Source organism: Pomacea canaliculata, linkage group LG5 (genome assembly GCF_003073045.1).
Source record: "Pomacea canaliculata isolate SZHN2017 linkage group LG5, ASM307304v1, whole genome shotgun sequence".
In the NCBI taxonomy this organism is placed as follows: Eukaryota; Metazoa; Mollusca; class Gastropoda; order Architaenioglossa; family Ampullariidae; genus Pomacea; species Pomacea canaliculata.
In genome coordinates this window covers 29,409,814-29,435,755 of record NC_037594.1, presented here as the reverse complement: position 1 = coordinate 29,435,755, position 25,942 = coordinate 29,409,814, and the positions used below count along the sequence as shown (strand labels likewise).

The 25,942-nt window shown below is 40.3% G+C and overlaps 1 protein-coding gene across 1 annotated transcript in view; it reads right to left on the bottom strand.

The window, feature by feature from the left end:
• The window catches only part of LOC112564804 (PDF receptor-like), a 72,789-nt gene extending 47,907 nt beyond the window's left edge, over positions 1-24,882 (bottom strand). The window contains exon 1 of the mRNA XM_025239877.1: positions 24,661-24,882. Within this exon, the coding sequence (XP_025095662.1) occupies positions 24,661-24,678 (18 nt within the window). The 5' untranslated portion in view covers positions 24,679-24,882. The remainder of the gene's footprint in view (positions 1-24,660) is intronic.
• Between the last annotated feature and the right edge of the window lie 1,060 nt (positions 24,883-25,942).

Sequence of the window (25,942 nt, the reverse complement as noted above, 5' to 3'; positions counted from 1 at the left end):
AATGGAGCGGACAAATCAACAAACACGAGGACATTAATCGGTGTCCCTTGCAGGAAGGAAATTAGTTTAACTTCCAGTCAAGTGCAAATATTTTAGACATCTCAATTCACGGAGGGTTCAGAGGGAGGAATGTTGGGGAGGTGTTGCGTGCAAGTGGTTGTGATGTTGATAACCAGAAACTTAAATACCGTCTGTTGGCATATCTCGAGCATGTGATGATGACAGTCTTCGTTTATCTTCCCTGCAAAGTGACAGCAAACAGACAGGTCCATTGTCTGGCACTGGAGGATGTTCTGTCGTTCTGTAAATCCGTTAGTGTTGCATGTATCGTGTATTTTATTACCAGGCAGTCTTGAGATTACGGAGGCACCAGTCGGTATCTAGGAGGGCAAGAAACTTTAAGCAACAAGACATCATGAGGGTCCATTGTAGGACCTCAGAGACTGTTTCTGGGAGAGCAGACACACCAGTGTGGTTGAGAAGATGGACAGAATTGTTTTCAATAAATGAACACATCATGAATGGCGTTTTCCGTTCATTAGGTGAGCGGATATATGTACTTACGGTGCGGTAATGTTTTAATCTAGTCAAACAAGTAAAAGCTGTTCTGTCCAATATTCAGGAACAAAAGAGGATACTGTCAGTTATGGATGGTGATTAGGCTTGTTTGTGATAGTAAGAGATTAATCGAAAAGTGATATTAAGAGATTTGAAAAGTGGAACACGCATAATGAGCAGATATATATATATATAAAGATATTTTTATTCGTCCTTCCGTCATTTCTCCGTTCTTTTCGTTCTTTTATTTCTTCCCTCATCCTGCGCTAGGCTGCATGAGGGCTTGGTTATCTACTCCGAGCAAGCAACTACGGGTATATCACGGTAAAGCATTCAACCTTATAAACAGACATATACAGAGAAAGAACAGCTTTCCTGAGACGAGATCTGAACCCAGGACGGTCAGTTCTCACAGGCACGGCTAGGCTGGAGCATTACTTGAGCTAATATAAAGGTTTTCATTTCGGGTACTCTCCTTCGGTCGGACGGTTTAGTGAGCGCATTGGTTAGCGCCTGTCACCAATACAGTGAAGATTGGCTGTCCTGGGTTCAACTCTCGTCTCGGGCACGCTGAGGTTTTTTTTTTCTTTATGTGGTATTTGTTTGCAGACCTGGTTATTTTGCCATGATAAAACCTTAGCTGCTAGCTTGATGTAAAACACCAGTCCCTCCCGCCTCTCCTCTCGTCGTGCACCTTGCACACCCAACTGTTTGCGTCTCCCAAGAAACAACATCAAAGACGCCGAGCATTACGCCGGTCCGAGTCCTTTATTTAGAACCTTCCTGATGTGACAGTCGCGGCGCTGATAGGGTTGCTGTTTTTCCAGCCCTCGTTTACTGCGTACTAAAGCAGCACTAATGTGCTTTGTGTGAACCCTGAATAACAGCCAGCAACTGTCTCCATAGAGAATCGATCAAGATCGGTTTAAAGTCTCTTCTGTTTGCTGGGAGATTAAAGGCGAGCGCAGTAAACAAATTCTTGAATCAATCAACTTTTTTGTCACAGTTACATACTTCCGAGCTGTCTCCCTGTTGCCCAATCGCCACCCAGCATGTAGGAATGAGACAGATATACGGGTGTCTGTTCGTGTCGAGTTCTCCTTTGTCATTAAATAATGTGAAACCCAAGGAGGCTTCGTTGTCTTCGATGTTTTCTTGTTATTTAAACTGTACCCAACGATCCTTTTCCTCTCAAAACAAACTATAAATTCGTTAAATTGTTTGTTTACCATCAGCGTTGCCAGTTCAAAGAGTTCTTTGAGTTCAGGGGGGGGGGGAATTGGTGTTTTACGCCGTGTCAGCAGCTAAGGCTATATTACGGCAAGCAGCCAGCCCTGTAAACAGATGCCACGTGCAGAGAAAGATCAGCGTGCCCGAGACGAGAAATGAACTCAGGGCAGCCAACCTCCACTGTATTGGTGACAGGCGCTAACAGCGCTAACCGTTGCGCCACCGGACCGCTCTTGAGTTCAGAGAGCATTTATTTTGTCTGAAACACACTAACAGACTCTGAAAGCCACGAGTATTCCTAGTAAATGAAACACAAAAAAAAAACTTTTTTTTTTACTGTCTGGAGATGTTTTCTCTAAGTTCACTGACAGTAAATAAAATGTTGTATGATGTTCAACAAGTGTTGGAAGGAGAGGACAACAGCCACTCTGGCCTTGTCTGTCCCTGACTACTCTAGACTGTGAACAGCTCACTTAAGTTTATTGTAACAGTAAGCAACATGTCAAAGTCCTAGAGGTGTCCAGGGTGGTCCCACCCAGCCAGCCACCCACACACCCACAGTACATTGACCAGGTCCTACAATAATAAGGAACTTATTGTCATGTTATTGGTTGGTTACTATGGTGATCGCCTGTCACGCAGCGTTTCGAGGTTTGATTCACGTGAGGACGGAAAGCAACGGACCAACACTCAAGTACCACGAGTGAGTGAACACGATTCACACGTTTTCATCATTGAACAGAGACTCACACATTACCCAGGTGTCCCCCCGCCACACAGCAATACCTGTCTACGAGTGCTCGCTCCAAATGAAAATGTATGGCGGCATTCAGCTCTTGGAACATTTTATTGAAATAAGCGGTGTTCGCTGACAGGCCAGGAAGCTCTGAAGTTAACGAGCAATGTGCCTGGCCAGATTTTTGCACTAAACTTTGCCAACAAAGCCCTCCTGAACATTTTGGAAAGATTTAGGGAGGAGAAAGGAATTTAGAAGTGAGACAGTTGAGAGTGCGCGGGGCTGGCTATGGGTTTGTGTGTGTGGGGTGGGATGTGAATGGGTGTGTTTGTGTGTGTGTGTGGTATGCTGTGTGGTTGTGAGTGGGTGTGTTTACCTGTCTGCCTTCAATGTGTGAGCGAGTGTATGTGAAAACATTCTATGACAGCTTCTGCACCCAAGCCTCTATCTCCATGTTAGAGACAAGGTTTAACAATACTGGTTTATCCTTCGTCTCTGAAGAGACAGGTTCGCTCTCACAGACCTTCGTGTTTACAATACTCACTAATTCCATGTCGCCATTTTGTTCTATTTACATGACTGAGTCTGTTGTCTGTAGACGATAAGATTGATTTGTGAATAATTGTGAAATCCGTCCTATTTAAAGACGCATGGTTCAAACTAATCTAGATGCCAAAGCTTGCCAGGTTACATGTAAATAGTCAAATCAAAGAAATGAATGCTTAAGGTCCTTCAAAGAGACGAAAATAATTTTCGGGAAGTTTGATATTTAAAAAAGTTAACGCTGGTTTCTTTGTCCTTTGTCTGGACGGACTCTAATGATCCTTTTAAAAACATTGTAAAGCCGAAGTATTCTACTTAAGTTCCCATCCGTTGCCTGAAATAGTCCTTGATGGCTGCAAGAAAGACATTGTTAGGTCCTGCATGCCCGGTACTGTGTCCTGACTCATCATCGACTCGCTGCATTATGGACAGTTGACTACAGGGACTGGGGGACCTGATGTGTAGAGCTCGCGTTCTCTCGTCTTTTATCGCTTTGCTTCCGTAGCTCGACATTAATTGCTAGTACAGCGAAAGAAAGAAAGAAAGAAAGAAAAAAAGAAAAAAAGGAAATAAAGAAAGAAAAAAAGAAAAAAAGAACAAAAGGAAAGAAAGAAAGAAAGAAAGAAAGAAAGAAAGAAAGAAAGACAGACAGACAGATAAAGAAAGAAAAAAAAGAAAAAAAGGAAAGAAAGAAAGAAAGACAGACAGACAGACAGACAAAGAAAGAAAGAAAAAAAAAGAAAAAAAGGAAAGAAAGAAAGAAAGAAAGAAAGAAAGAAAGAAAAAAAGAAAGACAGGCAGACAAACAAAGAAAAAAGAAACACACAAACAAACAAGCAAAAAAGCAAAAATAGAAACAAACAAACAAACAAATAAAAAAGGAAACAAAGACAGAAAATTTCTCAAACTCAACTGACATTATCACTTGACTGCAAGAAAAATCAACTCGTCGATATTTCAAGTGACCGGGGACATGTCGACGGATGCACACGACAACTGGTCTTCTGCGAGGCGGGAGCTGTCTCCTCCAGCCAGCGGGTGTCCTTGTCACACTGCGACTACTGTCACAAGTGCCAATTCCTCTACTCCTCCACCCCTATCTCCACCACCCGACAATGGAGCTGCAAATGTCATTTCCCTTGTCTCTCGAACTTCAAAACATCTCAAATGTCAGCGGGACGCACAACATTTGAAATCGAAACCCTCGTCAGTCCAGCATCACTGAAAGATGCAAACCTCTAGGTCTGTGTCGAAACCCTCGGCGAAATACTTACTTCAAACTGATTCAATTTGAATAACAGAAAAAGTGAGGAATATGAACATTTTTCTTCTCCTGTGAGACAAGTAAATCATGCTTTTGTTTTGTTTAATTTTTTTAAAATAATTGTCACATGATTGACATGCCATGAGCTTAAAAAAACCTTTTTGTTTATGTGACAGCTTCGTGAAGGAAAGGATGATAATGTCATCTGTCCTCCACTCCTTGCAATAGTCGTAGAATCAATTATTTACACTCTTTCCAGCTGAGCTCCACGTGTTTGTGTCTTCTTCTGATATTTACTTGTTTACAACCCACTGAATAACCTATATTTAAACTAAAATAGTGTTAGTGTCTTGGAGACTTTGTTCTTTTTCAGATGGCGATGTCCGTTACTGTGGACGCTTCTGTCCTCTGGGTCCTCTTTGTTTCCTGATGACCTTTCCTATCTTTGGCTGGTGAAGCTCGTCTGGGTCTGTAGTGAAATCGTGTGGGCAAGTCAGGACAGGTTTCGTTTCCCAGTCTGTCTTGCACACTGCAGGCTTCCTCGTGGGTAGGGAATAGTGAAACATTCAAACACATCGCAAGACGAGGTGTCTGCAGTATCTGTATGCATAGCAGTCTCTCGATCAATGGTCCTGCATCAGCATCCGTTTGAAAAACAGGATCAGAAGGAGTGAGGGAGGGCAGACCTAGAACAGTCCACAGTGGAGGTATCAAGGGACAAGGATCAAAGCCTCACGAAGACAGGTCGATATACTTTATTTATCTTTTTATCTTCCTGACTCTGTTGGTGCAGCTTGCTTTCGTTTGTTTTATAAGCATCTCATCCTCTTTGTCTCCTCTGTATGAGATCTCCAACATTTCTATGTCGTTTTCTGTAAGTGTTCCTAGACAATCTTATCATTTTTTTATTTCTGGTAAATTTTCACCGATTTTTCAAGCTGAGATTTCTTGAATGGTTGCTTTCTTTGCATCGCAATCTCTGTCGTTAAACTATTGAAGCACATGAGCCAACAAACAAGATACCAGGAAAATATAAAAGGATGGAAGTCCAAAGATTCCTAAACCACAAAACATACTTTCCAACTCCAAGACCATTGTAAATGTCTGTTCTAACCCCACTTTTGTACATATTCCCCTTCCACTCTCTTTTTATGTCATACCTTATGTTTACTACTACTTATTCTTTATATACTTAATACTTATCAACATGTCTTGCTTACTTTACCTCTGGTCAATAAAGAATTATCATTGTGATTCTCTCTCTTTCTCTTTTTCTCTTTTTCTCTCTCTCTCTCTCTGTGTAGGGGAGGAAAAATGAAAATGTCTACTTCGTTTCATGACAATAAACAATTTTTTTCCAATTTCACGGCCTCCACTCTGTGACACGTTCTAAAACCTCATTTGGTTTATCAGACATCCAGTCTGAGCTTGAAATCACCAAGTCTGACCTCCACTTGTCTGAATACTCTCTCAGACACGAGCCTTTCTTTGTTGGCAAATTTCCTCCAATGGCCGGCCACAATGCGCTCTTATTTCATATAATGTCCTCAGTGGCATCACCTGATTATAACGATAGTCATCGATTGTCATCTACTGCCTCGCAAGCTTGTAATTATGTTGGGGATCGAGGGGCAGAAGTCACTTCAAGCCATCGACTCGATGCTGGACACAGCGATTGGCAGCAATGGATCCTGGAGATGTCCTTACTGACCCAGCAAGGGGCTGACTGAGTGGCGATAATCAGAAATTAATATTTCTACTCGGGCTGTTCTGTGGCCATTGCACATCCCGGTACTCAGCTGCGAGCTCACGGCCATGTTACGTGAGTGGGAGGGAACAAATCGAAGGACGTTAGTTATACTCAGTCTGTCAGTCCATCTGCCTCTTGGCTCTCCTCCAACTGTGCCTGGTGTGTCTGTCTGTAGCTCTCTTTCTCCATCTTTCGTTCTCTCTCTCTCTTTCTGTCATCTCCATTCATGTTTTATACTTCTTTGGTCAAAACTGACTTGAGAAAGAATTTTTGGTGAAGATGAAGTGAAATGTTTGAATGTACTTGAAAAGGTTAAGTCTCTGTAAAATTTAGATGACAGGTTTATAAAAAAACTTTTCCCAATTAGTTCTGAGGAAATGAAATCAGTCACGATTTTCCAAACTCACTGATTGATTTTCAGCTTTAAGTCAACTCTTGATGAAAATAGTAGATTGAATTTTTTCTTAAAATATTTGATTTGTATACGTATTGAACTTTAGGAAAGATGGAAGTTGATTAAATGTAAGTTTGTACTCAGTACACACCCCTCCATACCACTCGGTAAACGATTTTTACTAAGCGAACATGACAAACTCACAGTACTAAACATCAAACAAATATTATCATCTATTCTTTCTACTTATACTCTGTGTGTGTGTGTGTGTCTGTTTACTTTAGCCCTGACTGTATTCTCTCTTCATTCGTATTGCCTTCATTTTTAACATCCTTAAATCTTTCGCTTCATCGTTTGGATTTTTCTTTCTTCGTGCTTTTGCGATTATCTAAAATCATTAATTTTCATTAATTTGTTGCCCTGCCTGTATCTCTCTCTCTCTCTCTCTGAAATGTAGTTTTTGCTCATAAAAGTTCTCCGTTTAAAGAAATTTGAAGGAAATTAGATTAGAAGCATTAGAGGAGAAAGCTGCACAATACATCTGTCTTATGGTCCGTTGCTACATTGGGTTCAATATTACAAGAAATTAAAAAAAACCGGGTAGATTGGTGTTTTATGCCAAGCCACAACTCAGTCTGTATCACAGCAAAGTAACCAGCCATGTAAACAGATGTCACATGCATCACTTTAAAATAATCAAATAAAATGTTCTGAAATAATAATTTCTGTTTCTACATTTCTCTTTTACTTCAAACAATCGAAATGCACTTACCTCTTCAATCAACCGAGTGTCCTTTTTTCCAAAACATATATTTTGAGCTCTTATATTCCTCTTACATGTCTGACAATGTCATTTATCTTGTCAACACTTTGTGTACCAACAACCACAGTTTTTGTGTTTTCAAGGAGACAAGGAGAGTGTTGCCAACTTCTTGTCAACCTTTGGATTTTTGGACACAAAACATTAATTTAGCAACTGGAGAGGGCTTCATACTTTCTCCTGACCTCACACGCAGTCACGTGCCTGCGTGGACCCTCGCAAACGTTGCTCACCCCCTGGGCACATCCTAATCAAGAAAAAAACCAAGCTCTGGAGAATGTTTAAAGGCCATGCACGAGACAGGATGAGAAAAAAAATATGTGTGCCTCGATACAACATTTAGGTTCCTGTTTGCTTCACGTTCGAGATTTATGCATTTTAGAGATATTTTAGGTCCTTTTATTTTGAGTATTCAACACTTTACATTCCCATCTCTATGTGTCTTACTTTCTCTCTATCTCTCTATCCTGTTCATGGCTGTACGTGTGCGTCCAAAAGATTGAGTGAAGGAAAAAACCCAAGACCAGACCTAAAAATAAAAGACATGTGCTTCAAAATAAAAGACAGAGAAAAACATTGTCTGATGCAAGGATTCTTATTATTTGTACATTATCTTTGTGGGAGGATAGCGTGCCCCTGTCTCACGTGCAAGGCTAGCCTTATTTCCATACTTTTTTTTTTTTTTTAGTCTTGACGAGAGACTGATGAAGGATGATGGAGGATCATTTCAATTTCCTAGAGCTGGAACCAATCTTTTAGTAGCCTGAACAGCTACAGGACCAGCTGCTGTATATTGTCTTTGTGCATATTGTACAATTGTCAGGCTACAAGGTGAACATTATGTATTGACTATACACAACTTTAAGGTTGGGGACAAGTAGGCAAAGGAATTTTTTTTAAAGTTCAATCCTTGCACTTTCACTCACTCACATTTAGTAGTCTTTGTAACTTAAAATTACTTTTTTATTGCTATTGTATTTATTGACACTAGAGTTCACGGAAAAGAAGAATATGGGAGTTCATCGGAAGTTCAAAAAGATATCCGTTCATCTCGTTCACAATCTATTTTCTGCTAGTCCACAATTTCATTTTCTTGGGTAAAGTTTCAATTTTAATTTTAATTTAATGAAAATAATTATGACTGCGAGATTTTATGGTGTATCATTGAGAGTCCTCCATTTTAAACAAGTCCTTTGCCAGTGTCCCTGTGATACCATTAATTCGTTTCGCAGAACATGTAAACAAGTTTCTAAAAAAAGGTAACCTATCTGAGTGATAAGAGTGCATTCTTGGAAAAAATGTAGGAAACCACGTGACTCGCCTGCGCGTTCACCAGGAACAAAATCGAAATCCATCAACTGGTTATTGCTGCTGCCTCCGTATCCAGTTTTTTTCCCTGAATGGATTTCTGATTATTGGCTTATTGATACTCATATCTTTTATGACCACTGTATCCTTTCTAGTGACCATGATTAAAATAAACTCTCTTTGGAATTAATGGTCCTGAAAGGTGGATGGAGAAAGTGAGTTTCCCTGTCTCTGATCGATCTCTGTGTGTGTGTGTGATCTGCTTTGTACAGGTTAAAAATTCTACATAAATCTTTTCCCAAGATTTCTCCTTGATAATTAAGAAGTGTTAAAAAATTGCTGTCCTTGAAAAGATTTTTTCTGTGGAATTACTCTGCGGTAGAAAAAAACTTCTAAAGAGATAAGGCAATATGTTCCTAAACTTTTTATGGTCGTCTTTTGATGTATTATCTTGTTTAACTCGGATACAGCTACTTTACATAATGATCTCTGGTTTTTCTTTCTTCCATGAAGGCCACGTGTTGTCAGGGCGTGTGAGTGTTTATTTGTTTGTTTTGCTAGTTGTCAATGTGTACAAATATCTCTTAATCTTGATTGCCTGTTGAAGACAAGACTAACCTTCTGCTTGCCAAGACTTCTGAAGTGAAGGCAAGAAATTACTTATATTTTGAGTATATATGTGATTATTCCAATCTGAATCATATCCTTATAGACACATTGGGAGATATTTCAATAATGAAGAAAACTGGAAAAGGAGGATGAGAAGTGTGCAGAAAATGAAAACTTTCTGACTTAAAAGGGCAATGTCCATCATCTGACCACAAAGTCCGATACCAATCGCTTGCACACTTCTTTACTCGGAGCCTCCCTACCGAGCACTGAGGTCTGTAAACCCCTTCTACCATCTGCTTGATAGTCTTCTGCTGGTTCCCTCCTGTCCTGTTAGTCTCTTCACTTAGCCACTGTTGTTGTTGACGACTCAGAAATATAATTATTTTCTTTCAAGGACAAGAAAAACTATTTCCATCAAGCTGGAAACCAAAACAAAACCATAATCTGATTTTTACGGATTAAAAACGCTAGGTAAATCTTTTCCCAAGATATCTTCTTGATAATTAAGTAGTGTTAACAAAGAAACATTGTTGTCCTTGAAAAAGGATTTCTCTGGAGTATTTTTTTGTGAAGAAAAATATTTTAAGGACGAAAATCTATGTTCTTAAACTTTTCCGGTCGTCCTTTGATGTTTAACTATGATAGAACTCTTAACATAATGATCGCTGGTTTTTATTCTTCCATGAAGGCCACGTGTTGTCAGGCCACTTGCCTCTGTGTGTGTGTGTGTGTGTGTGTGTATGTGTGTGTGTGTGTTTGTGTGAGTGTGAGTGTGTGAGTGCGAGAGAGAGAGAGATGTTTATTTCTTCATGGGTACCGACACATAGCTGTGATAAAAGTGTGTCAACACTGACTGGAGACGAGGAGCAGAAGAGACAAAGCAGAGACCCAGAAGAAGCTGGAGGCTGATGGCGGATTAAGCCAGAGCTGGAATTCGATCCTCAGCAGTCGATAACGAGGGCTGGGAACTGTAACAACCTCGTTACCAACACTTTTTTGCATTTCAAAGAGTTGCTGAGTAGAAGAAGCTGGCTTGGTGTCACGGAAAGGGATTTTATTGTCCGGGGTTAATGTAAACATTAAGATTTTTTTTTTTTTATTTTATTGTATTTCTAAACAAACTTTTGTCTTGTGAAGATTCACCTTTGATGAAAGGTTAACACCCAAGGATTGTTAGATCAATCATTTCTTTGACAAGGCATCCTTACATTTCTGTGGAGAATGGAAAGTAGAGCTAGCCATTCCTTTCTTTGACAATAATGCTGTTTCTCGTTTTTTATGAATATTCCTTCAAATATGATAATTACCGTGTACTTAACACTTTTGTTCATTGAATACATACGTAGATAATTCCTCCAATTCTAGAAGAGCCGTCATCTAATATAATATCAAGGAAGACCTCATGTAATATAATTATGAACGATGGAACTTTAAAACATTATATTTTTCATTCCTTTACTGTCGTCTGCTCTCTTCCAATTTCTTTTACGTCCTCCGTTTGTCGTCACCTTTTTGTCGTCACTTTATTTTGACGTCACCTTATTTTGACGTCACCTTATTTTGACGTCACACCTTATGTCATTTGCTCAAGGAACTTCCCAAATGATATCCAGCCCTCCACACACACAATGTTACTCTTTTCACACACACATACACATATATACATACACATCTCATCTTTCTCTGTGAAATCACGACATTCTCAGTTCTTTTCACTTACTTCCTCTTTGCGTTTTCTGTATTTGTCGTCTATTCGTCATTAGTACTATTGTTTATTCTTCTGTCCTTCCTATGCTGTTCTCGTTGCTCATCTTCTCGAGAGTGTTCGTATCCACTGTACAAATCTTTTATTTATTATTATTAATGTCTTCTTGAGTGCATAGACTTTTTATGTCTCCATAAATTCCATCTCCACAGGGATCCTTGAGAAATGTCTACGAGGTTTCTGGAGTTTAATGACAGCAACGGCTCCTTTTGTGCAGGGTCTACAATTATTTGTCTCCCTGCAAGTGCGGTTCGGTTAATGGATTACCGTAAATCTCGCAGCATGCGGATTATATACAGATAATACAAGTGACCATGAACTAGCCAAGCTGGCAGTATGGGGATTAAATAGAGACTGCTAGTTACCGTGAAGCTCAAGCTGGCAGTACCTACATAACCCTTATGAACATTTCTTTTCTTCGTTTATGATGAACAATTAGCTCAGCGGTTCTCAACCTTTTACTTGTGACGACCCCCCTGACGAACACCGGTACGTCCGCGACCCCCCTTAGCCAGCTAGGTCGGTGGAGGAGGGGGGGGGGAGCCTTAGCTAACCTCCAACGCCGCGTCGATGAAATCAACAACGGAAGAACAAAGTTGGTATCTGCAAGAAGTATAACTGTTAATGAAATTTTACTGAAGCAAATTCTGCGGTGCTAATAAATATTATTTTATTGGACAGTCACTTTGATTAATGAGAAGGTTGAGCCTGCTTGCTGTTGCATAGAGAAGCGAACCTGTGTGCGATGTTCGTACCCACTGCTATTCGCAGCTCAGCCTCTGCGTCCACACGATTTTTGTATTGAGACTTTAGTGCTGCCAATGCTGAAAATCTTGCTCACACATATACGAAGTTGAAAATGGCAGAAGAACTTTCATTGCTGGAGAGGGAGAGGGGAGTCAGCGGTGAGAGATTGGGGGAGAGAGAGGAAAAGGCGAGAGGAGGGAGATTGGAGGCTTAATTGTTGAGAGGGGGATTGTGTGTTTTGAGTTTTGGAAGTGAGAAGTCACTGCATTGCCGAGACAGTGTACTTGAATAGGGAGAAAAGATTTGGAGTTTGAGCCCCCTCACCACTCGGTTACACATGTAAACTAATTTCACTAATACCGGTATAAGAAATTTTTTAAAAAAATGACCACCTTCGCGACCCCCTTGTAGGCACGTCGCGACCCCCCAGGGGGTCGCGCCCCACAGGTTGAGAACCACTGAATTAGCTCGTAGGGTTGTCGATGTTTAGTGTAAGAAAGAAACTCCAGGCAGCTTCCGGTCTAAACAGTCAAACGATGGTTACACATCATCTATCAAAGATGCTACATGAGGTCTAACATTGTATACAATATCACAGTCCCAGCATGCCCCACGTGCACTCTGGTCAGGTCGAGTGAAGTCGGCTAAGTGTTGCCTGTTTACTAGCCCACACCTTCATCACAACACGATTTATAGCATGTTGTCTTGTCTTCAACTACCTGAACTCCAATGGCTAGCATGTTGAATGTCATCGTCATAGCTTCTGTTCGTATATTTGTCATCCCTGGGCAAATGTCTTGTAGTCTTTCCTACTTTTCGGTGGTTAGTCATAAATCAGAGGTAATTTGTAAACAAAGATAGGCCCCATTATCCTGATGGCATTTTTGCATTCAGTGAAATAACCTGAAGGCCAAAAGATTTACTTTTTATTTTTCTTTTGTAATTCAAAAAGATTTTCTCATTATTTTCAGCCTTAGTGGGCATCCGTACACAGTGATCTGACCATAGTACTCAAGTGTGCTTGAGCCTTGTCTGTCTGTCTGTCTGTCTGTCTGTCTGTCTGTCTGTCTGTCTGTCTGTCTGTCTGTCTGTCTGTCTGTCTGTCTGTCTGTCTGTCTGTCTGTCTGTCTGTCTGTCTGTCTCAGCTTGTCGCCGCTCGCCTGAACCTTACCTACAGATCTTCTGGAAAGATCACTGGCCTTTGACAGGTTTGGCAATAGCTGCCAGTCGCTGTCCAGCACTGTGGCCATTCCTCAAGAGAGAAATTTCGCAGATCAACTCAACCTTCAAGCAAGCCATCATCTCGCAGACTTCACCGACACAGTCTTACTCATCGAGACATTCACAGAAGGAGGGCTCAGCCCGCCCACCACGTAAACAAAAACATCAGCTGACATCGCCAGTGTAACATTAGCTGCACTCCACACCACGATATGGCTTTACACTTTTCTCTGAATTTGTTTTCTTCTGATGTTTCTGGTGGTTGTATGTTTGCTGTTTACGACTAGGCAATACTCAAGCATCAAGGCTCTAATGACTGAATATTTTCCAAGTCTTATGAATTGGAACAGACTCAAAATATTCGTGAAGTCAAGGTAAAACAAAAATAAAAATTGAAATGAGAAATTCTAATACCCGACTTTGCCCACGGATTGACTGGAATTATATTTTAAAAGCCCACGATTAGCTTTAAATAGATGTAATTATTTGTGTTCACAAAGATGGTAACAGTCGGGATGAAGGTGTTGCACGAAAAAAGACCACAAAAACCATCCACTTTATCAGCCCTGCTTATCTTGCATTTGCTTTCAGCAAAAGAAATCAGAAAATCATCTTAAAGGTCTAGTGGGATGCATTTAAAATTTAGTGAACAATTTTAAATATGAAAATTTTGTTTAATATCTCATACCCGTCTTAAAATGCACGTGCAACAACACCATGCACAGGTGAACAACACTGACAGCAGAATTTTGTTTTATTTTATATTTATTAAAGCTACAGCCAATGAGACAGGTAGAACCCTATGTTAATTAGATTATGTTGTGTAAATATCTGTAGACAACCGTGGTGACCTCGGCCTTTAGTTTTACAATCACTGGAAACAATTGCATCCACAACACCTTGAACACATACAGATGAACTTTCACCTAATCGTATAACTTATCACTTGAATTAATATACATTTAAAGGAATCTCATATTTATTTAAATACCTTACATACCACCGTTTACCTGAGCATAATGTCGTGAGGGAAACGGCCCCCAACTTCCTGCCAAGATTCTTCTCAAGAAATGAACCACAGCTTTCTCCCTCTCTCTCTCGTGATCCTAGTAACATCTTTGCAAAAAGTATCCAATAAAAGCTCTAATAAAAGGACAGCAAAAAGAGAAAATTACATTAGGCGTCCATTACCCTGCCCCGCTGCAAGGTTTTAAAACCTCCTTCCGTAATCATAGGCTAAACTTCCCAGGGGAGAGTAGGGTCTTCAAGACGATCGAGCACCCTGCCTTTTCTGTGATTATTTCACTTTTTCTTCATAAGAGTGCTTCATCTTCATCATTCATCTTAGGGATGCAATCGGCTTTAAGGGAGGTTTCGTTTAAACACAATTTAAGATACACTGGCTGAAGAAATACTTGCTACAGAAACTCCGCCGGCCATTGTAAATCTCCGGACTCAAGTCGGAGGCTGCTGCCGAGTCAAGGTAATAATGAATATTTAATCGAAGACCTTCCACTCCATCGATCCAATATCAACTATGATCACGAACAAAGCCAAGTTCCATTCAGCCAGCACCTGCAAGCATTCCTGTACTTCTGTGGCAAAATCCTCATAAAAGTCTTCTTCCATGTGAACCTCTCATGAGAAATGTGTTTTTCGCGGAAGGAAGAAGCAGAACCAAGATTGATTGAACTTTTCCCATACTTATCTTGTTATTTAAGACCAGGATAAGGAAACACAGGGTTAGATTATCCTTGCCTTTCTGGGGACAGTTCTCTGGTCACGAAATCTTGCAGTTTCGAAGGTTTATGTGTTTTGGAGGGAACAGGAGTAGGATGTGTGTCAGCATCACCTGAGGCTGTGATGGAAGTGGTTCTCTCCTTTCTATCCCGTGTGTATGAAGAGGAAGTTTTAAGTCTGTGTATGTTGATGAGTGCAGTTCACAAGAGAAAGCAAATATGTCTACAAGTGTATCCTTAGACCAAGAGATGTACCAAGCAAGAACACGACAGTTTAAAAACAAAGAAGACAATATTGCATAGAGGGCCTCAATGGCTCAGAACCATCTCCTGACATACGACGAGTCTGACAACTTCAAAATCAGCAGCAGGAGCAACAACAACAACATCAACAACATCAGCAACAGCAGCAGCGCCGATGAGAGTGGTTTCCCTAACGTGTATCAGGGTGTCTTGTCCATTTGTGAAACACAAAGCCCGCTTTTTTCTCTCTTGGCTGAGCTCTTCCATCAAGACACATCCTCCTTCCCACCACCCCTACCAACCCAATCACCAGCAGCTACTAAAGTACCAGTCCCACACCCTCCTCCCCACGACCCTACCAACCCAACCACCAGCAGCTACTAAGCCACAAGTCCCGACCGCTCCCCCACCACTACTAAGCCCAACCACACCTACTAAACCACCCCACTACTCCCGCACCCACCTACCTCCTCCCTTCTCGTGACCGCTTTAATGACTTGCACAGAATGGAGCATTAACCCTGTACTTCCTGAAAGACATCATTTGTTCCGTCTTGACTGTCCTTGGTAGCTAAATAATGAACTTCGTCCCGGGAAACACCATCTCTGGGAAGAAGAGAACGGGGCTGGAAATGTATAAGATGAAAACCAAGGAGACAACAAAGGGTGATTACTCCGAGATTAAATAACCTACCTTCCGGTTACTGCCTAATAATTTGTCGATAGAGTAATGGTTTTGAACTTTTGGATTATTTGTAGGGAGGGAAGTCTGGCAGAAAGGAAATGTTGAAAAATCGAGGATGTAAAACACAGGCTGTTGTACTTCTTTCTTGTTTATTCTTTTTATCCGTTTTGTCAAAACATGTTTTACCTCCAACTGATACATTGAGACATCCAGTATGGCAGCAACAAGTGTTCAGGGTGTTCCGCATGGTTTGGCATCAGATGTCTTTCCTTTTCAAGGAGATGGTAATTTTTAAACATATATTTTACCAGAAAATCTTTAAATTTTAACAACTACATTTACAAACACAAGGTGGGCTTGTAACCTCTCTCTTCCTCCCTGTGTGTGAATGTGTGTGTTCTAAATAAAATTATATTTTCCAAATTTTTTTCTGTTTCATATAGCGGACGTTTTTAACATTACATACATTTTTATTGTCTATTTCTTTGCAACAGAGATAGAAATGTAAATTCTTTTTACATCAATTTATTTGTTGTCTTCATGGAAAGACTAAGACCATCGTCCCCGTGTTCTTCAGAGACATTTACTTGCGCGCGTGCACATACACAAAATATTTATGTCAGCATTGCCAGCCCACACACACTATATATATATATGTCAGCATCGCCAGCCCACACATACACTATATATATATGAAAGCATTGCCAGCCCACACATACACTCACAGGGAGGGGTGATGTGACTGGAGTTGACGGGAGGCCGCGAGGAGACATTCATTTTTCTTTACGTCTCATCGTCTGGTGACGGCGGATAGACTGAGGGACACAGCCAAGCCTCTCACAGAAGGTCTGGTGGCTGGACATCACTGCACTTGTAAGGAGCTTGTCTGTAATTAACTGGTATCACCTCACATCCATTCCCTTATACTGCGACAAGGAAACAGAGAGATGTGGCTGAAGATGCCTTCATCTTCACATCCCATGCTGTCTGTGAACACTACCATCACTCGATATGTTGTTGCTGATATGACTTTCATGTTGCAGATGACTATTATCGAGAAACAAATATTATTAAAGACCATCTCCCTCATCTCTCAAACTCATGTTTGATCTTCACGCAGAAACTCCCGAGCTATTTATCAATGACTGCCTCCATCTTGTCACGTGACAAGCATCTGACTGTTCTCTTCCCTAACGATCCCTCTCTTATTCACAAACAAACTGACCTGACAACCTCGAAACAAGGGCGTTAAATCCGAGAGAGGAGGCGAGGCCACTTGACAAGTCGCCCACAAAGCTGTGAATGGGATGATTGTCTGAATGAGATTATCGTGTGAATAAGATTATTAATTGCTTAATATACAACTTCGTCATGCTATCCTCATAAATTCGATAATTAGACTCTTGATGATTTTTATTTCTTGTGACCTTTGACCTTCCTCCTACAGTCTGTTCTTGTGCCATCACCAGTAGAATAGGATTCTTTCTGGTGTCGTAGCTACAAGGAATGTTGTTTACGTTTGTCTAATCCTCTTTCTCTCTATCATTCCGACGACTGGTGCTGGAGTGACAAAGTGTTTGCTGGCCGGAAGTGCTTTACATAAGTACGCATGCGCGAACATAGATGAAGATGCACAAAGGGCGCGAGAGGCTGTAGAAGTACCACTCGGTCTCTGAGATTTGTTGGCATAGTAACCCTCGTGGCTTTAATGGGATTGTTCGGAGGTAGGGTTGAAGGTCTTGTGTGTGTATGGTATGAACAGTTGCCAGAGAGTATGTGAGGTTCAGATTGCAGACTACTCATTGGTATGGGAGGGAGGAAGATAAATTAACATCACACTGACCTTGTTACAACCATCGTGGCAACATGTCACTGGCCAAGACAATAATCACCATCCATAAAATAGCAAGCATCTTGAAGTGCTGGGCCTCGGCTTCTACAGAACAGTTATGAGTTAAACCCGAGTTAAGTTGTCAGGCCAGACTCCTCCTACTCCATGTTGTATTCAGTAACCCGGGGTTGGTCCTGCGATCATTCCACGTGGACCATGATGTGCGCCTCTTTCATCAGGCCTTTCGTCTCGCGGTTCATCAACTCCCAAAAAGTTAGTGCTGCTTATTTCCTTTGAATCTGTTTCTCGTCTGCCTCTTTAAAAAAAATTGTAGTCGCTGTGCAGGCGTGATTCGGTAGCACAGGGATCAACGCTCGCTCGTCATCACAACAGAATTATGTTGATGTGGTTCAAATCTCGTCTCCCGGCATTATACTTTTTCTTAGCATGCAACTGGTTTGTTGTTTTCTTTTTTGCTCGTGGCCCCTAATTACCCTTTTTCTTCATGATGTAAAATCACAACTAAATAAAAACACTTTCCTATCAAATTAACCATCCTGACAACCGTATTTCAGCAGAGCAAAAGATTACTTTTTGATGCACTTGTTTAAGAAAACCATTTTCTATTAAACATCTAGTTAACTATTTTAGAATTATTCCTCCTTACATTATGATATATAGGTAATCTAAAACTTATTTCCTAATTATCTTAAAATAAACTAAAGAACTATATGTTATGCACACAAGCTTATTCTTGCATATATTTCTTTTATCTCAGCTTAACCACACCACGATACAGTTCTGCAGAAATAAAACTGGTAAATAAATGTCGGAAAGTGGCAGCAACATACGCCTTCCCTCCATTCATTCCTCCCTGCAGCTGTCTGTCTATCAGTTCTGACCAGCCAGTGACGGAAAGTGTAACATTATCTCGTCTGCCACTAAGCTAAGCCGTACGTGTGGCTGAGGGACTGGGAGGCTGACAAAGACAATGTCATCCATCACTGGGCATGGGACGGGTGGAGAGGGCGACCAGAGCTCTTCACGTCTGCTGGCGAGGTTTGGTTGGCCAGGCCAGCTCTGGCACTCAGACCACCCAGTGTCTGGCCCGGTAAGAGGAGAGAATAAATGCCCACTTGCTGGCATTTTTCATGCTAAAAATCCAGCAGAGTCGAACTGTGGCCTGCTCAAGAGGATGCTGGAGTGGTCTTGAAATACTTCACATCAGGTTGGGAGAAGAAATGAGTTGACCGACCGTTAAAAAGATTGAAATGCGGATTTGAACAAGGTTCACTTTTTTTCAAAAGTCAGTTTTTCCCACTAATCACATGCACCTAACGGCTAGCGTTTATGAAACTGGACGTGAATAATTGCTGTTATTGCTTGGAGTGAACATTCTAACAAGCATGATTATTTAAAATTTATTGAAAATTGAAATTTAAAAATAAATTGTCATGACACTGAAAATAACATTTGTTGTCATGCAGACGAAACACTTACTCCCTCACAATTGAAACAAATATTATGTCTGACACATCCAAAATAAATTTTTTTGTATTGCTGAAATGTTTTTTTGCAGACTGTTCAACTCCCTGATTTCATTTCTTTGTATTTTAACAAAAAAAGAGTTTCTTTTGTGGGTACAAAAAGTAAAAAACAATAAATCTCTGATGTTACCTTTGGTATTTCCATTGGTAACTCTATAGCAAATTCTTTTTGTACCTGAGATAATTGCCTGCACTGATTCTGATAGAATGTCTTGATTAAATTCAGGAGTTACTTCTTTCTCATTTATAGTTCAAACCCGCCCTTCATTTCCGAACACACATCTGCTCCCAGCATCCTTCTACATCTGGAGATGTTCTAGAGTTGCAAATTGTCCTTACAAGCACGCTTATGATGTGGATTTGAATACATTTACATGTATACAAATATATATTAAATTTTTTTGCGTATTCTCAGAACATATTTCGACATTCTAAAACACATTAAGCAGCATGACAGGGAGTGTCATTCTAGTATGGGAGGAAAAACTGTTTTCTTACAGTCTGTCGGAGTCAGTCCTCAATCGCCATCTGCCTCGAGCATGTGCTGCCACGGATTTTCTATAACGAGACTTTGATAAAGGGTAGCTATCCCTTCCGGTGGATTTTCCAACAGGTTTTTTTTTCTGCATCTTTCAGCATCAATGCCGCGTCTGCACGCGCTTGACAGAGAAGTAAAGACTTCTGACATTTGCATGTCTTTAGACCATCCCACGTGACTGGCTCATCAGAATCTCGATATATGTCGGTCAAGAAGGATGTCTTGCATGGTGAAGGCGGGGCTTTCTGGGTCAGGGAACAGGAAGCCACTGGTCAAGGGCAGGGGACAGCTAAGGGATCCATAAAGAAAGATATTCGTTATCGTCGAGCGAGAACTACCCACAAGTCACCGCGCATGGCCTCTGGGTCTGCGATGCGGGTGGTTGTAACTATTTTGACCACCGTCTTGGTTAGATGATTGTGAAAGCATAAGTTGTGATTTATGTTCGTCCTTTAGACTGGTATTGACGAGTTCTGAGCAATGTCCTTTGGAGTATACACCCATGCAAGTATAACCCTAAATGAGCGTGCGGACTCTCTCGATCTCTCTTTCACAAACACACATCCACAACTTTTCAGAAATGACAATACAGAGAGAAAAGCCACCTGACCGACTGACACAAATCACTCATTTCATCTGTCCGAAAACATATGTTTGGAACTATAATTGAGTCTTGTAGCTGATGTTTTGGCGACAAACTTTTCCCAGTGAACAATCTTTGAAAGAAACACCCGATTCTCTTAGAAATAACTGACAGGTGTTCCAAAATAATCTATAATCGTCAGCTATTTGATACACTCTTAACTAAGCCATGATATATCGCTTGCCTCAACTTTCACGTGCTTTGTTTGCGAAGAAAGTAAGCCTGGTACCAACGGCCAATTCATCTGCAGCGGGCGTTGACGCCTAGTGAAAGAACTCCTGGGAGACTGGCGGATTCTGTTGACCTCACGGCCACTTTGGCTTGAATAAAAGCTTTGCAGCTGAGAAGAGGTAAGGCTTCGGGAGCAGAAGTGCCATGTCTCTGGCTCCCACTCGCCACAACCGTCAGATGACATGAGGTGACCTGGATACACGACGGAAGACAGAGAACAGCGGGTCTGGCGGTCCTCTGGATGCATCCTTTGGGTATTCCTCTTCTCGTCCTCACAGGCTTCTCTTTTCAATCTTGGCAATATTTTTGATCGACATCCTGTATCAAAATTAAGTTTGATACAAATTCTTTTTTTACTTCAGCTACGAAGACTAGTCTTTTTTCTTTCGTGCTCTCTGACTTTTCTGTGTGTGTGTTTGCGAGCGCGAACGCTGGGGACGATGATTCAGGTCAGTAGTTATCATTAAAGTGTAACTTTTATAATAATTCATAAATAAGAAAACAAAATCAGTCTTTATTCACCATCAAAAAATATATGCGACAGGTTAACGAACCAAGTAAGGGTTCTGTCGGTAACTTATTACAAAAGACAAGGTTGACAGGTGCTTTAGTGCACCTCATAGATGACCAACATTTCGCGAAATGTTACGAAGACCAGTTCAGAGAGAGGACGCTCTTCATTGTCCTATTCTTAGCTGGACTTCGCTCAAGTTTTCCACTGCCAGCAATCAACATTGTTTTTCCATTTTCCACACAGTTTTATTCGCCCACACAAACTATCCTATAATTACTGTTTTAATTTCCGTGAAACGGGATCGAGCCAGATGAAATCTGTTCAACTCATTGGCATTTATTTGACATAGATGGAAAGCGGAGATAATGCTGGAATCGACCGGCAGTCAACAGACACCACAAATAAAAAACAACTTTCAAAGGGAATGTTCAGACAACATGGTTACTCAATGTTTGTGTGTATTTTTCTATATGTTCATGTGTGTATGTATACATATAGAAAGAGAGGGGAAAAGCAAAAAGTTGTAGCTTTTAGGTCTTGTCTACATACACATAATAATGTATCTGTATGGAAGCCAGTCCGATTAAAGTAAACACTGTTTATCGCTTACAAAAAGGTCATCTGTAGTTCAGAGTAAATCGAGATTCTAGGAGAGACAGAAACTTGTAAGTTGAGGGTGGAAATACTCCAGGAAAAATACAATAATACTCCAGATGAAAATACAATAAAGGTTACAATGCTTTCTTTTCGAACGGAAATTTTTGTACTTTTAACATGCAAGCACAAATTATATAGAATAGCCATTAACATTATTCCTCACAGCATCTTACTTATTCTGACTTCAAATATGCTCTTTTATTTACTCATTCAACCTTTCCACTTTTCTTATTTTTCAGTATTTCCACGCTTTAAATTGGATTTGGTTAAATCAAACACAAAATTCGTCACTCCAACTCGACGGTGTCTAGAAAAAAGAGAAGAGATTAAAGCAGAACAGTTAGAAAAATCTTTTCAGAATGAGGGCTTGACCCCTACTGAATTGTTCCCATTTTATTCTGACGACTGCGAAAGCAGATTGAAGAGAAGTAACTCAGTCTATTTTCGTGGTGATTGCGCCGCCTGATGGGGGCAATTCACTGGGGAAAGACAAAAATGGAAATAGGGAATTTCTTTGGTCTCAAAGATTTAGTACTACTTAATCAGAGACTACTTCGGCAACCTCCAAGGTATTTCTAACAGGATAAATCCAAAGACTCGACTAAATAAAAGAAAATCTTGCGAAGAAATATCGAAACGTAACATCACTACCATCAATATAAAGAATTTAAGAGATAGTGAATTGTTTTGGGGTTTTTTTTTTTTTCTTTCTTCTTAAAAGTATTGTACGTTGGAAGCGACAAATAATGAAGCAAGCAGACAGACGAAATCGACTGATGATAAGAAGAGAGTAAAAGAACAATAAAAGTCTGTCTTGTCTTTGGAAAATCTTTTGCCAGACTGTCGGCACTTGGAGCCAAGTCCTGCCTCGTTAAGGTTCTCCACCTTGAGACTCCTCCAATTAGGCAAACTGTGAATGACTTGAAAGAGGCATGAGCTGTCTAGTCAGACACTGGGATGTCATTTGAAGGATGGTTTTCTCATTCTCTTTTTCTCGCCTTCCTTGGAGGGAAGCTTAGCGAAAAGCCCTGCTGCCCTTTGAAGCGGATAAACAAGGATAAGGTCTGAGAGAAAGCCTGCAGTTCCCAAAACCACTCCATGTCTCAGGAGGTTCAAGGGCTAGGCATTAAGATGTTTCAATGTGAATATTTTTTTTTTTTTTTAAGCAAAACCGTAAAGTCTGCTATAAAGTACAAGTTCTAATCAGCGTAGGAGTATGAATATGTGAAAGGATAAATGATAATGGAAATTTTTTCCATGAGAAAAATGTTCCCCACTAAATTATTCATGAAATGTTATAAGAACTGTGCGGTAATAAAAGAATTAATATCTTGCCTTAAAAGGTAATGTGTTAAACCATATGTATGGTCCGATACAGAATGAGAGATACGGACAACCCTTATCTCTTCCTCTCTCACTCTCTGACATATATATATATTCACACATACACAAATCTCTTCATTCATCGCCCTCCCTCTTTCGAATACACTCACATTTACAGTATATACTTCATGAAAGGTAGTGAAATAAAAAAAAACTTTCACAGAATGGTTTCTTAATATTATGGGAAAAATACTGATATTCTGTAGGATTCCGTCACGTGTCTCCTCATTGTCAAAAGAAAGAAAGTGTGAAGGAGCAGCACGTCATTGCATCGATTTTTCTTCTTTCTGTCTCATTATAACTTGTATCAGCACACAACAAATAATCTGAATTTGAGACATTAATCTTCTTACACAGCATGATGACTATAATAAGAGGAATATTCCAGAATATGCCTCTCATAATCAAGCAGCAAGTTTCAGAGACCAAAAAGCAAATGTCTGAAATGTAACTCGAGAAAGGAACGAAGGGAGCAAAAACAAACATCATTAACATTGTGTCATGAATATCAGTCTGATAATTATCTGTCCATTATGTAAAAATTGTACTAATTGACTTGTTCATTATTTTTTTATCTTGACGTAAAGTTCACGTTTGAATCACGTGAATTGGAAGGAAAGACGGTGTAAGGATTGTCCTGTGGTAAATACAATTGCAGATGCCGACTAGAGACAACATACAAGATTGATATGTCTTGCACGCACTGCATCAATCCACGAATAACTAAGAACCCAATCTTATCACAGACTTCCTTCGTGAGCAGAACTCAGTAGCAGATGATTATGCTTCCGGTTGTCCTGACGGGACTCAAGAGCAAGTCGGCTATTTAAATAGTTTGTTTAGATAGTCTCTTTATATCTATATTTCTAACACACACACACACCAGTAATCTCCAGCCAGGAAGACAGCAAATAACACTAAATAAAATACTTTAAACCTATTCACACATTCATATTTCATGTTCAGTACAAATAAGCATTATATTTTACTTGCCTTAAATTGTTATTTAGCTGCTGTTGTACACTCAAGTATTTTATTTCTCTTTCTGATTTAGTCAAAGTGCATTCCTGTTGCTCTCTATCAATCGTCATTCTGTCAACTACTTTTTTCTCCATTGATACCTCGCTAGCAGGTATTTTCTAGAGTGCCTACTTTCTTTTAATGTTTATACACTTACTATTCTACAAACTGGAATCATCTAGTCTTCCTATCCTGCAATTATGTTATGCATTCTCATTCTAAAGTGATTTGCATAATTCACATTATTTTATTTGAAATAATTTTCTTAATGTCTTTCAATCACATTTTGTTCCTCGTTTATATTTGTGTGTCGTTATCCGTGTTTTATCTCCAAACCCTTTAATAACAAATTCAAACTTTTATGCTAACATCAATCAAAGCAAAAAAAGAATGAAGCAGAAAATCGTGCTCTGAAATCTTAGTATGCATAAGAGGTACATCAAAGGTTTCTCTTGAAAGGTTTTCTTCGTTGATGACAGTATCAGAGACAACTTCTAACTACTCCATTATTTCTAAGGCTTGGATCTTCACGTAGTGCTGAGAGACGGTGAAGAAGCTAAAAAGGAAAATAAAATAAGCTCGAACCCTCCCTGAAACATGAATGTCAGACAAATGGCTGTTCTTGGAAGAAGCTTCCCACAGAATGGTCATCAACACAGTAAAGCTCTTCATGCAGACTTACCTTGGCCATCGTGGTCATGGTCTGGTGGATGGGTGAGAGAAGAACTTCCTGTTAGGTGGACAGGATGACAGCAAGTGACTGGAATCTGGGCAGAAGATGCCAGCCTCCCTCGTCGGCAGCACACAAACAGTCTGTTAGTGGTCTGTTAGCACCCAGTCTAGTAGTAAGATGTTTATTTATCATTAGCCTGGCGACTAAAACTCACAACACTCTCGACCTTTTGTCGGTCCAGCAAAGGGTACACGAGTGGCAGTAGTCCCCCTGAGTCACTGAAGACAATAATAGGGGTCTTCCAAACACATTTCTCTACTCAAATACAGGTAGCGGCGTGGAGTTCCGGTTTCAGGATGTTTGTGACAGTTTTCTTCTTAATTGCCAGAGTACATTCCTTTAAACCGCTGTTTTAAATGTCGTCCATTGTCCCACGTTTCTCGGCTGGTTTTTGTATTTTTGTAATAAAACTCAAAGATTCAGCAGCTGCCAACTTCTTGAATTTTGTTTTAACACCAATTTTATGTTAGAGTAAGTTTCGTATTAAATTATAATGATTTAAGCTGGATTATAGATAGATATATCTTCATGACATTTGTAAAAAAAAAAAAAAAAAAAAAAAAAAAAAGATACTATGGGATTATGGCTTGTAGAAATGTCCTGGGAAGATAAGTAGACAATCCACACATGAGGAACCAGGTGAAGAAACAAGAACTTCCACAGTATACAGATGAGGATGCAAAGTCTCTGATGCCAAGCATTTGATTGAGCTCAAAAGGATAGTTCTGTTTTCTGATAACTAACTGTTGAGTTTAGGAGGGTTTTTTTGCAGAAGGTACTCTATACAACCATTTACCGCTTAAGTTTGTGACTACATACAAATAAATTATAAGATTATGAATCCGGCTCCAAATGTCCTTTTGTTAAGATCCTCTTAAGTAGTAGGTAGGTGAGTAAATGTCTGACTATGATACTACTAACAGTTAAAATATCCATTGACTCTCACACCACATTCTTGTGGACGTCGTGCACCCTCGTTGGCTGTGGAGGATCTGGTCGTGGGTTCTTCGTCTCTCTCTCTCTCTCCCCCCTTCTCCTCTGTCTCTCCTGTAGGCACAGCTCGGCGTTGTCCCTAGTCTCGTGCAGTCCTCGTCATGTGTGCGGTTTGGGCCCGGCGCGTGAGTGTGTGAGACCAAACTCTGGTGCCTACAAGCCCGGTAATCTCCACCTAAGATGCTTCCATCGACTGTGTTCTTCTGCACATATCCACCATCCCTCCCCCGCTGTAGGC